The sequence below is a fragment of the Eufriesea mexicana genome, unplaced genomic scaffold (assembly GCF_001483705.2).
Source record: "Eufriesea mexicana isolate 0111107269 unplaced genomic scaffold, ASM148370v2 scaffold12690, whole genome shotgun sequence".
NCBI lineage: Eukaryota > Metazoa > Arthropoda > Insecta > Hymenoptera > Apidae > Eufriesea > Eufriesea mexicana.
In genome coordinates this window covers 240,444-252,445 of record NW_016920259.1, presented here as the reverse complement: position 1 = coordinate 252,445, position 12,002 = coordinate 240,444, and the positions used below count along the sequence as shown (strand labels likewise).

Sequence of the window (12,002 nt, the reverse complement as noted above, 5' to 3'; positions counted from 1 at the left end):
CCAGCGAGGCCTTGCAGCCAGACAGACACCACGTGTCCCTGCCACACGGGGTAGAACTTAATCATCCCTGTGGTCTAACCGTAGACACATGCCGGACCAACTGCAGGCCTATACCCTAGTCGCATCCGACCAGGGCTGCTGGAACATCGCATTGACTCCAGAAGAAGCAGTGACCCAAGAGTCACCCTGGAACCCGATGCATTGCGAGATTGACAGTGGCTGGAATGAGTGTCGGAGACGAGTCGTGACGATGACCTACGAACCATGGAATTATCGAGTACACGGGAGTATGTCGCGTAGGCTAGTCGATACTTCTGAACAATCGCGGTTATCACGAGAACATTTTCGTTCTATTTGGTAAACGAGAAGGAATACAGAATGGATGTATTCGCTCCAAGTTAGGTAGCTTACCTTTGTTCAGATAACGCTCACATTAGTCTTAACCTAGTAATCTACCTTAACATAGTAATCTAACTTAACCTAGTAATCTAACTTAACCTAGTAATCTATCTTAACCTAGTAATCTATCTTAACCTAGTAATCTATCTTAACTATTTATAAATACTTAAATCTAAGCGCTCGCATCCCACGATGTCCTCCAGATTAAATCTGGAGAAGAAACCTGAAAACCTGAAAACCTGAAAACAAAATATATTAGTATAAATATAAACCAGAAAAAAGAAATAGGAAGGAGGAAAGAAAATAGAAGCGAGACGAATAGAATAATAAAGGTTAACCAAATGGAAGGATCAATCCATCGATGAGACAGAAACAATCCATCGATGGGACAGAAACAATCCATCGATGAAACAGAAACAACCCATCGATGTGACAGAAACAACCTATCGATGAAATGAAACCGAAATGGAGATGACAAACCAACGATGAAAGAATCCGGAAATAAAAGGAAGAAGTTTATGAAAGAAAACAAGGATGGGGGGTGATGTATAGGTGGAGTGGACAATGACCGTCCACCTCCACCTCACCACCACCCCACCCTAATGCCACCACCAACCACTCCTCCGAACCCATCTTCGAAGTCTTAGAATAGCAAAAAGTCAAAACGACAAATGAACTCGAGTTCAAACCAACAAATTCAGATAATAAACCTATAAAGGAAATATGTAGATTAGTCCTGGAAAAGAACTGATTAGTAAGGGGAACGATGAGAGATATTAAAAACAACAACGAAATATTTGAATAGAAACCAGAAAATAAAACCGGAAAAAAAAGACGGTATTAAAATTGACTCACCAAAGCGCACCTGCCAAATCTAGCTGCTCACCTCTGATCCTCGGGAAGGTCGCCAAGGTCCCGCTGGTGAAGTCTCGGAAGCGCCTAGTCCAGACCTCGAAGTCGCGAGGTGGCCTTTATATATGACCCCCAACTGATTGCCGAAATCGTTAGAGGATTTTCGAATTTTGTCGGTTTCCTTAATAATTACTTTTTCTCTATAATAGTCGATATTTCCTTGACTTTCTCTACTTTTATTTTAAATTTATGACTCAGGTAATTTGGTATTAACAATATCAATTAGTGATTAACAATAAATTCAATAATTTATGCAAAATTAATATTACCAATTACAAAATTTCCAAATCGAAGAATTCTCTTACACGCATCGCTGTGTTAAACTATCCTTATCACTTCTTATATGTTAATTAATCAGGATCATACGGGGTCACTGATAGTAATTAACGACAGTACATACATATCAAAAATAATATAGAGTAATTAAATACATTATTATAAAATTATTAAGAGTATTAGAAGTTTCTTCTCTTTGTTTATAACTTATCTTCCTTTTTGTTTATAACATATGATTCTTCTCGAGTTTCTACATCGTCGTCACTTTCCCAATCATTACTACAGACTTCCTTCCTTTTTTTATTTGCAAGTCCAGGTAGTACAACTGCTGGTTCTGAGCTTAATTTTGAATCAGTTAAATGATCATAAGCTGTTTTACCCTTACCACTAAACTTCTTATTTAATATCGCAGATTTTTTTTCATCTTCCTCTGCTTCTTCACCAAATGATAAAAGATTGAAATTTCTGAAAGAATAATACTATCAAGGCTAAATTCTGCAGGCATATATAATTTTTAACTATACTGCTGCTGTTTTAGCTTTTGAACTGTCCTTTACTTCTTCACTTTCCTGTACTATTATTCTTGGTATAATATCAGACAATGGATTGCTCAATAGTATAGTTTTCGTCAATCTTGGAGGTCAAAGCGGTAGATCATTCTAGAAAAGATAGGAAATATCATATTTATATCAATTCTTGATATATTTTCTTGTAAACATTAAATTTACCCCATTTACAAGTACTTCTTCAAGTTTAAGCATGTTATATATGGTATATTCTGTAACTTTAACAAAGATTGTATGTTTATTCTGCAAATCTGGTGTAAAACTAAGAGTAAAGAGGAATTGGGAACCATTGTCATTTTTTCCAGCATTAGCCACAGCAATTAAATCTCGTCGACAAAAACGTAATCTTGTATAAAACTCGTCCTAAAACACATATAGATTATAATTATTTTTGAATAAAAGAGAAATTCATTTTATTTTCAAATATAGTCTCACTTGAAATGGTTCTCCATATATTTTACCACCTTCTCCTGTACCTGTGGAATCGCCACCCAGTGCATGAAATATAGTGTCATCCCAATAACCTTCCATATATAATTGTATGAAATTTCTACATGCCTTTGGAGTTTCTTTTGCGGATAATTCTGACCCAATATCACCAACAGTTGTTTTCATTACAACCTAGTTATAACAAATGTATTACTTTGATTAATGTAAAATACTTTTAAAATCAAACTTATTAAAATTTATTATTTATTGTTGTAATTCAAATTTGAAATTATTTAATATATCAATATAGAAATTTGGAAAGTAAATATTGTATATCGGTCAAATGTTTAAAAACAGATATACAATCAATTGAAATATTAATAAACGATACTTATTACTTTACCCTTAGTGGCTGGGTCCTGCATATAAATATTACTCGTGTTTGTAAATCTCCTATAATAAAAAAAATCCTGCATCAATAATAGTTCATATTAAATCTTTAGTCATTTATAAATCAGTCAATCAAATGGTTCTTTTCTCGAATAATTAGCAGCAAGTAAGACGTACCCTTTACCTCCTTGCGACGTTAGCCTTATTGACCCAATCATGTCCATGATGTGCCACAGCACTATTATAATTGCTTTTTTTATAGTTTCCAATCCCTATAGATATTACTATACATTTTTGCCTTAATGCAACATTTACACTCTATGTTCAATTTAACTTTACCTTTCATAACTATTATCAATTGTTCATTCTCCATGTGTTCAACGATCCTCATATTTCTATGTCGATGCCACACATTTTTCTCTGCTGATACATATGCTGCATCTTTTCTGCTTCTTGATTCTGCATAACATGCGTTTCCTCTTGTCACTTCTTTTATTCGAATTTAACAAATTAGCGATGATCATTGACTTTGACCAGTGATATTAATATTTATTTACAACAAGAAATACAACATACCTTTCAATCTCACTGTATTCTTCATATCTTGTTGTTATAAGAGACCATTACCTAAATTAATTCTATTCCTTTTTGTCTGCCTAAACCATCTTCATTTTCTGAATCTTTATTTGACCGTCAAAGATTTCTATCTTGTATGTCATATGGCTACTCCACCTAGAATCAAATAGATATTTCGTACTTTACATATTTGCATTGCTGCATCAATTTTTTCTCACTATAAAATATAACTCTTATCACATACGCTTATGATATTCCATGAGTACAACATTTTTCTATTGTTGCACGTGTCTATTTATTTCAACAGAATATTGTCTTTTCTCAAGCTCTGCTATCACTAATGAAAGGTGGAAAAACAATGGTTCATAACTTACGCTATTCAATCTTTTCTCAAGCTCTGCTATCACTAATGAAAGGTGGAAAAACAATGGTTCATAACTTACGCTATTCGATCACAACTAAAGGTTATGTTAATATAAATACTTACATGTTTTTCGTAATGCAGGCACAACTGTATGGACACAACAATGCTTCCGGCGTCTGTTTGCAATTTTTTCTCATTTCCTATGCACTCTCCTGTTCACTTGAAGAAAAATTAACAAATCACGCAATTTCTGTGATTAACTCATGAAATTTTATACTTGCGTTACGTGACGTGAAGGCGTACCTTTGCATATTTGTCGTCTTCCAGATAAAGAAATGAATGCTCACTGCCTAATTAAAATCGCTGTTGGGGCTGAATTTTTTAAAGAATATAGAATAGAAAACTTCATAATTTCATTTATTAAAATATATTAAAATATGTTCGGAGCACATAACCAGAGTTAGTAATCAATTCGACTAACATCAGAGCCATCTGTGAGGTTAGACTCGAAGCTCGAGTCCCGCAACGAGATCGGCAGTGGAAAATTCACTAATTACTGAATATTGGTGATTAATTTACGAACTTTTATAATTGCATCGTAAAGCCAGATCGTTCAAGAACTTTCCAATATATTTTTCGAAATAAATTTATCCCTAAATAATTAATTATTAATTATTATTCTACGCAGTGTTTGAATTGTTGTCGAAGTCGCCAATGGTTTTTCATTAATTACTATCCTAAAAGCAATTAATTTATGAAGCTTTATGCACTCGTTAGAAAGCCAATGTCCTTGCGAATCTTCTCATATAACTTTTGATCACATTTTGCTTCTGGTTTCGTTTAGTAATAAATATTTTCACGGAAGGTCGTGATGGTCGCCGTTACGAAATCATAGACGCCATAAAACAGAAATTAATAACTTACAATTTCGAGCTAAATTATTTACGAAAGTTATATAGGAATGTAGCCTGAAATTCCAGCTCCGTAATGAAATTATGAAAGTTCACAAATTGTTTACGGAAATTGAGTAATTAATAATTCTTCACTGCCGGAGCCATTCTGTCCTTTTCTATCCCCACTCTGTCTTCGTCTACCACGTGACCATCAGTTCGTCGACCTCCTTGCCAATTCTATATTCCTATCACTTTCGGAGCATTTGGAGCCAAATAATAGATGGCGCTGATCGAAACTGCCGAAGGAAAAACCACGTGACCCGCTGGGCGGGAGAAATAAAACAATAAAAGGACATAAATAAGTATAACACATTTTTCTTCGTTTTTTTTCCTCTCTTAATAGCCCGTTGAACATGCAGTCACAGATGAAGATGCGTGCTTTTGTTCGTGGTAAAAAGAAAATGAAACTGCCATGGTTATATGTTAAAGTACCTTTTATTCATTTTGAAAGTTTTACATATACATGTTAATTGTACACGACATAATAAATAATGACATATAGACATTAGAATCTGAGAAGATGTTTCGTAATACATATCACGTAATAATTATCATTATAATGACCATATATATACGTACAATATTCATAGACATATGACAAATGATTCTATTCGAATACATGAGTTATCCTAATAATTCTTGATATCTCTTATTGTGCATCTCCTCGGCTTGCTCTTCTGCTAAACCTCATAAGGAGGTTTTTATTCCCTATTTATTTTCCTTTATACCGTTATCATCTTCAAAATCATCTATTTTATAAGTTTGTACTTTCTTCGGTTCCTTTTTTGTATCTCTCAATGTATCTTTAATCCTTTTCTTAATTGCTCTGAAAATATAAATATAAGAGACAGTCAATAAAAATTCCTACTTTCTATAACATAGTTATAATGCAAATAATAAACTAACTCTTTCTCTTTCTTTACAAATTCTAATTCCTCTTGAGTTTTTACTTCTTCGACATTTTCCCAATCGCTACTGCGGCCTTCCTTCCTTCTTTTATTTGCAAGTCCAGGTGGTTCAACAGCTGGTTGTGAACTTAATTTTGGAACAGTTGAATGATCATGACTTGATTTGCCCTTACCACTAAACTTTTTATTTAATATCACAGATTCTTCTACATCTTTCTCTGCTTTTTCACCAAATGATAGAAGATTGAAATGTCTGTAACAAAATATTTCATAACAAAGAATAATTCTACCAGGGCTAAATTCTGCAAACATATATGATTTGTACTTTACTCCTGCTGTATGAGTTTCTGAACTGTCTTTTACTTCTTCACATTCCTGTACTATTATTCTTGGTATAATATCAGAAAATGGATTGTTCAATATTATAGGTTTTATCAATCTTGGAGGATAAAGTGCTTTATCATTCTACAAAACAGAGGAAATATTATATTTATATCAATGCTTGATATATATTCTTGCAAACATTAAATTTGCCTCATCTACATGTGCTCCTTCGAGATTAATCATACTATATGTAGATTCACCAGTAACACTACCAAAGATTGTATGTTTATTCTGCAAATCTAGTGTAGAACTAAGAATAAAAAAGTATTGGGAATCATTGTCATCTTTCCAGCATTAGTCCCAGCAATTAAGTCTCGTCGACAAAAACGTAAACTTGTATAAAATTCGTCCTAAAACACATATATCCAATAACTATTTTTGAATAAGAAAAGAATTCATTTTATTTTTAAATATGGTCTCACTTTAAATGGTTCTCCATATATTTTACCACCTTCTCCTGTACCTGTGGGATCACCACCTTGTGTATGAAATATAGGGTCATGGTAATAACCTTCCACACATAACTGTATGAAATTTCTACAAGCCTTTGGAGTTTCTTATTTCATATTAAATCTTTAGTTATTTATAAATCAGTCAACCAAATGGTTCTTTTCTCGAATAATCATACCTTTTACATCCTTTTGGCATTGGCTTTATTGGCCCAATGAAGTCCATGATGTGCCACAGCACCATTATAATTGCTGCTTTTCTATTTTCCAAGTTCCCATAGATATTACAATACATTTTTGCCTTAATGCAACATTTACACTCTATGTTCAATTTAACTTTACCTTTCATAACTATTATGAATGGTTCATTCTCCATGTGTTCAACGATCCTCATATTTCTATGTCGATGCCACACATTTTTCTCTGTTGATACATATGCTGCATCTTTTTTGCTTCTTGATTCTGCATAACATGCGTTTCCTTTTGTCACTTCTTTTATTCGAATTTAACACATTAGCGATGAACATTAACTTTGACTACTCATATCAATATTTATTTAGATTAGGAATACAACATACCTTTCAATCTCACTCTATTCTCCATATCTTTTTGTTATAAGAGGCCATTACTTAAATTAATTCTATTCCTTTTTGTCTGCCTAAACCAGCGTCATTTTCTGAATCTTTATTTGACCATCAAAGATTTCTATCTTGTATGTCATATGGCTACCGCACTAGGAATCCAATAGACGTATCATACTTTACATATTTATATTGCTGCTTCAATTTTTTCTCGCTATAAAGTATAATTCTTGGCATCTACGCTGATGATATTCCATGAGTCCAATATTTTTCTATTGTTGCACGTGCCTGTTTATTTCAACAGAATATTATCTTTTCTAACTTACACTATTTAATTATAACTAAAGGTTATGTTAATACAAATACTTACATTCTTTTCGTGATGCAGGCACACCTGCATGGTCACAACAATGCTTCCGGCGTTTGTTTGTAATTTTTTCTCATTTCCCATGCACTCTCCTGTTCACTTGGAGAAAAATTAACAAATCGCTCAATTTCTGCGTTTAATTTATGAAATTTTATAATTGCGTTGTAAAGGCGTACCTTTGCATATTTATCGTCTGCTAGGTAAAGAAATGAATGCTGTTTGTCTAATTAAAACCGCTGTCTCGGCTGAATTTATTAAAGAATGTAGAAAACTTTATGATTTTATTTATTAAAATAAATTAAAATATATTAGGTGCACGTAATCAGAGTTAGTAAACTATTTGAGAAACTGTTCCAAAATCATAGGTGGCGCTGATCGCAGGCGGTAAAATTTGTATTCGAACTGGATACTAGAAATCAATTCCACAGTAGAAAATTAATAAATTGCCAAGTTTTTGTAATTAATTCATGAAAATTTATAGCTGCACAGCAAAGTTGGAATTATAGGCAACATTCTTATAGGATGTGTAATTTAATATTTAGTTAATAGTAAATAAGATTGCTGTAGAATTGTTTTTCTTGCTTAATATGCTTATTATTTAATAAATATATTCTAGCTTGAAAAAGCGTAAAAAATAAGTTTTTTTATTAAGAAATTTTATTTACAATGTTTTCATAGGCGAAAAATGAATTCGAAGTGAATAATGAATTGGAGAAAAAATCAATTAAACTATGGACGGGAATCGAACCCCATCCTTGATCTTGGGAATTCTCCACTGTCGCCGTTAGACCATGACTGCATTAGAGAAATTAAGGTAATAAGTAGTTACTTATCTGTGCAATGCAACTTTAATTGCAAATATTTTAAAAACTATTACATAGTTGCTACTATAATGATATATATTCTTGAATTGCATGACAAAATCTACAAATCTGCAAAGTGTGAACTAAATCGATGACCGAAAGTACTTGCACTCTCCTTATTAGTAATTAGTGTACCCTTCCAAAGAATAATTTTTGGAAGACTATACTAAGGTAAGAGTTACATAAAATTAAAAATATTTGTTAAGCACGAAATAGATATTATTACACTGTTTTATATTAATTTTATGTAAAGTTTCTATATAAAACTAATTTGAAAATTTGCACCAAAATGAACATAATAAAATACATTTTATGCATCAACAAATAAGAGCTATAATTTAAATAAAATAAATTTTATAAAATTCCATTTACAACTAATTCTTAATATATTATAAAATATTAATATTTTGGAGATCAAAGTTCAAGAAATATAATGATATTTTTTTAAAGTTTTAAATATATTATTTTACCTAAATAATTATCGTATACGAATTGATTTATATGTTTCATATATGTCCTCAAACATTTTAATGATTGTCCAGACTTATTGTCATTGAAAGAACCTTGGCCATTCATTTGCAATTGTTCCATAAAAATTCAATGAAAAATATACAAATCGTAATTTTTTATGATGAATAATTAATCGAATGTTCAAAATGATTGTTATACCTTGCTTATTCTATTATTATAAAATTATAATTAATTTTAATTATCACTATTGTTTGTATTGTAATCTCATTTTATATTAGGATGATAACATTGAAAGTGACAGTATTGAATCATGTGACACAAAAATTGATTAGGTGTTGCATCTAAGTACTTATTTTGTATCTGGTCTATGTTTTGGACTATTGTTATAATAAAAGGAAAACGAAGAAATACTCGTGTTATGTAATGTACTATTATATTAAAAAGAGATTTTGTTTTGTGTTTGAAACGATATAAAATAGTTGGATATAAAAGTCGGGGAAGTTCATAGTAAATCGTACTTTATAGTAATATTTTATAACCTATATTCTAGTATTTATTACTTGGAGAATTGTATTAGATAGCAGTATGAACACAAAAATGCAAAAGAAAAAAATTATACAAGCTGTCGTTCTTGCAGACGATTTTGTAACAAATTTGACACCAGTACAAAATATATTTCCAAGAATATTAATGCCAATAATAGATGTTCCACTTTTAGATTATTTAGTGGAAACCCTTATTAAATCTAGAGTACAAGAATTGTTTCTTTATTGTAGTAATCATGTAGATTTAATAAAAACATATGTCAAACAAAGGAAATGGTTAAAAATATCAGTTTCTTTAATTGTGTCTGATAATTGCACTTCACTTGGTGATGCTCTTAGAGATATTGATACAAAAGGTTCAATTCGTAATAATTTTATACTTATAAGAGGAGATGCATTTATTAATGCTAATCTTACAAATCTTTTATCAAATCATTGTGCAAAATTAAATGAAGATAAAGGTACAACAATGACTATGGTGCTAAGAAATTTTGGTTCTATTAATGAACCTTTTTTAAAGCAACAAGCATGTTTAGTAGTTTCTGATAAAAACAGTAAAAAGATTCTACATTACGATAAATTAAGGAATGATGAAAAGAAAGTAAAATTGGATTTGAATTGGTTTTTGGATCACAGTGAAATTGAAATTAACACTTGTTTTTTGGATAGTCATGTTTATCTATGTTCTCCTTCTGTGCTTCCATTATTCTCAGATAACTTTGATTTTCAGGTAAGATTATTATAATATTGAAATAATTAAAGCAATTATTGAATATGTTATAGATATTTATCAATTTTTTTAAAGACTTTATTTAAAATTGTATTTCTTATAATATTATGTTAAATATTTGTTAACACTTTTTACTTTCTTTTAATTTATAAATAATTAATTTAATACATTTTTAATGATTAATAAATAAATAAACCTCAAAAAAAATGCACGAAAAGATAAAAAATAATTAATATATAAAATAACAATTTTTATATGTTTTTAACAGACAATGGAAGATTTTATTCGAGGAGTGTTAATGAATGAAGAAATTTTAAATTCTCGAATCTACTGGCAGCAATTAGATTCTGAAGATTATAGTTTGCCAATTGTATCATGGAATGCTTATCACACTCTTAATAGAGATATTTTGAATAGACATAGTTTTCCACTTACACCAAATGCTATTCCATTCTTAAAAGATTTTATTTATATGCCAAGAAATATATATAAACATAGGAGTGCTACCCTTGCTAAAGGTTGTATGTTAGAGAAAGATAGCATACTATGCCAAAACAGTATTCTTGGAAATGATACTTCTGCCACGAGATCAGTTATTGGATGTTACTGTGTGATAGGTTCTAATGTAACAATTAAGAACTCTTATATTTTATCAAATAGTAAAATTGAAGATAATTGTATCATTACAAATAGTATAGTATTTTCAAATTGTCTTATTAAACAAAACACAAAAATAAATGGATGTATATTATGTCCTGGAGTAATTATTGACACTCCAATGGAATATACTGATTCTATTATGGAATCAAAGGATAACGAAATTTCTGTGAAAAAAATATCAGAAATTGATACAGATAATGATTTTCAGTTCTTTAAGGATAGTGATATGGTAGAATACGATGATTATTCTACAGATACAACAAGTATTGATGAAAATTCTGAGTGTAATTCACCAATTCCAGATGATACAAATATGTTCTTATCTGAAGTTATTGACAGCTTACTAAGAGGTTTCCAAGATAAACTTAGTTGTGAAAACTTAATTTTGGAAATAAACTCATCAAGATATGCGTACAATATTACTATGAGCGAAGTAACGTATAATGTTATTAAAGCCATATTAAGTTTACCTTTTCATTATCTTTCAGAAAATAAAGACAATATAACTAATAAAAATTACCAAACAAATTTAAAAATTATGGTAATATATTTTTATCCAATTATCTTGAATTACGTTAAAACAGATGATGCACAAGATGATTGTTTACACGCAATAGAAGAGGTTGCAAGTACAACTCAAGAATTATTACCATTTTTACAACACTTGTTGCATATGCTTTATGACAAAGATATTTTATCAGAAGACAAAATTTTAGAATGGTATGAATCAAATGATAAAGATATAAATTCACATAACTCTCAAGAGGAGAAAGTAAGAAATGCAATAAAACCGTTTATTAAATGGTTGGAAGAAGCCGAAGAAGATTCTAGTGGAAATGAAAATGATTAAATACATGTTAAACTCTTCAATAATTTGGAGAAATTGTATTAAATCGAATGACTTAATTTCATATTAATTATAAATCCAATCGTTTCTTTTATAGGATACACATTATACATGAACTAATTAAAATTAATTTTATTAATTAATGTATAATATACTGGATATTTCAGGATAACAGATCAATTAAGCACAAAATAGCAGCACAATATTAAAGAAACACATCTTTTGTAATAGACATATGTATGATTTTGCTTTATTTTTTAGTAACAAAACTTCAAAAATAAAGCAATATACAATTTCTTAAACATAATTTTTCCGACACTAATAGAAATAGT

General features: G+C 30.4%; 2 protein-coding genes across 2 annotated transcripts; one reads left to right on the top strand and one right to left on the bottom strand.

Moving 5' to 3' along the window:
- Positions 1-5,573: 5,573 nt before the first annotated feature.
- On the bottom strand, positions 5,574-6,705 carry LOC108553729 (peptidyl-prolyl cis-trans isomerase CWC27 homolog; the record flags this gene model as incomplete). The annotated part of the gene is given in 6 exon segments (XM_017908751.1): positions 5,574-5,691; positions 5,772-6,026; positions 6,099-6,238; positions 6,308-6,444; positions 6,447-6,507; positions 6,580-6,705. Coding segments are annotated over 6 exon segments (837 nt in total), but the record flags the coding sequence as incomplete, so codon positions are not given.
- Positions 6,706-9,473: 2,768 nt separating this feature from the next.
- Positions 9,474-11,720, top strand: eIF2Bepsilon (eukaryotic translation initiation factor 2B subunit epsilon). Its single transcript, XM_017908745.1, has 2 exons — positions 9,474-10,163; positions 10,432-11,720. The coding sequence occupies exons 1-2, from the start codon at positions 9,474-9,476 to the stop codon at positions 11,671-11,673; spliced, it is 1,932 nt and encodes a 643-aa protein (XP_017764234.1). The 3' UTR covers positions 11,674-11,720.
- The last annotated feature ends 282 nt before the right edge of the window (positions 11,721-12,002 follow it).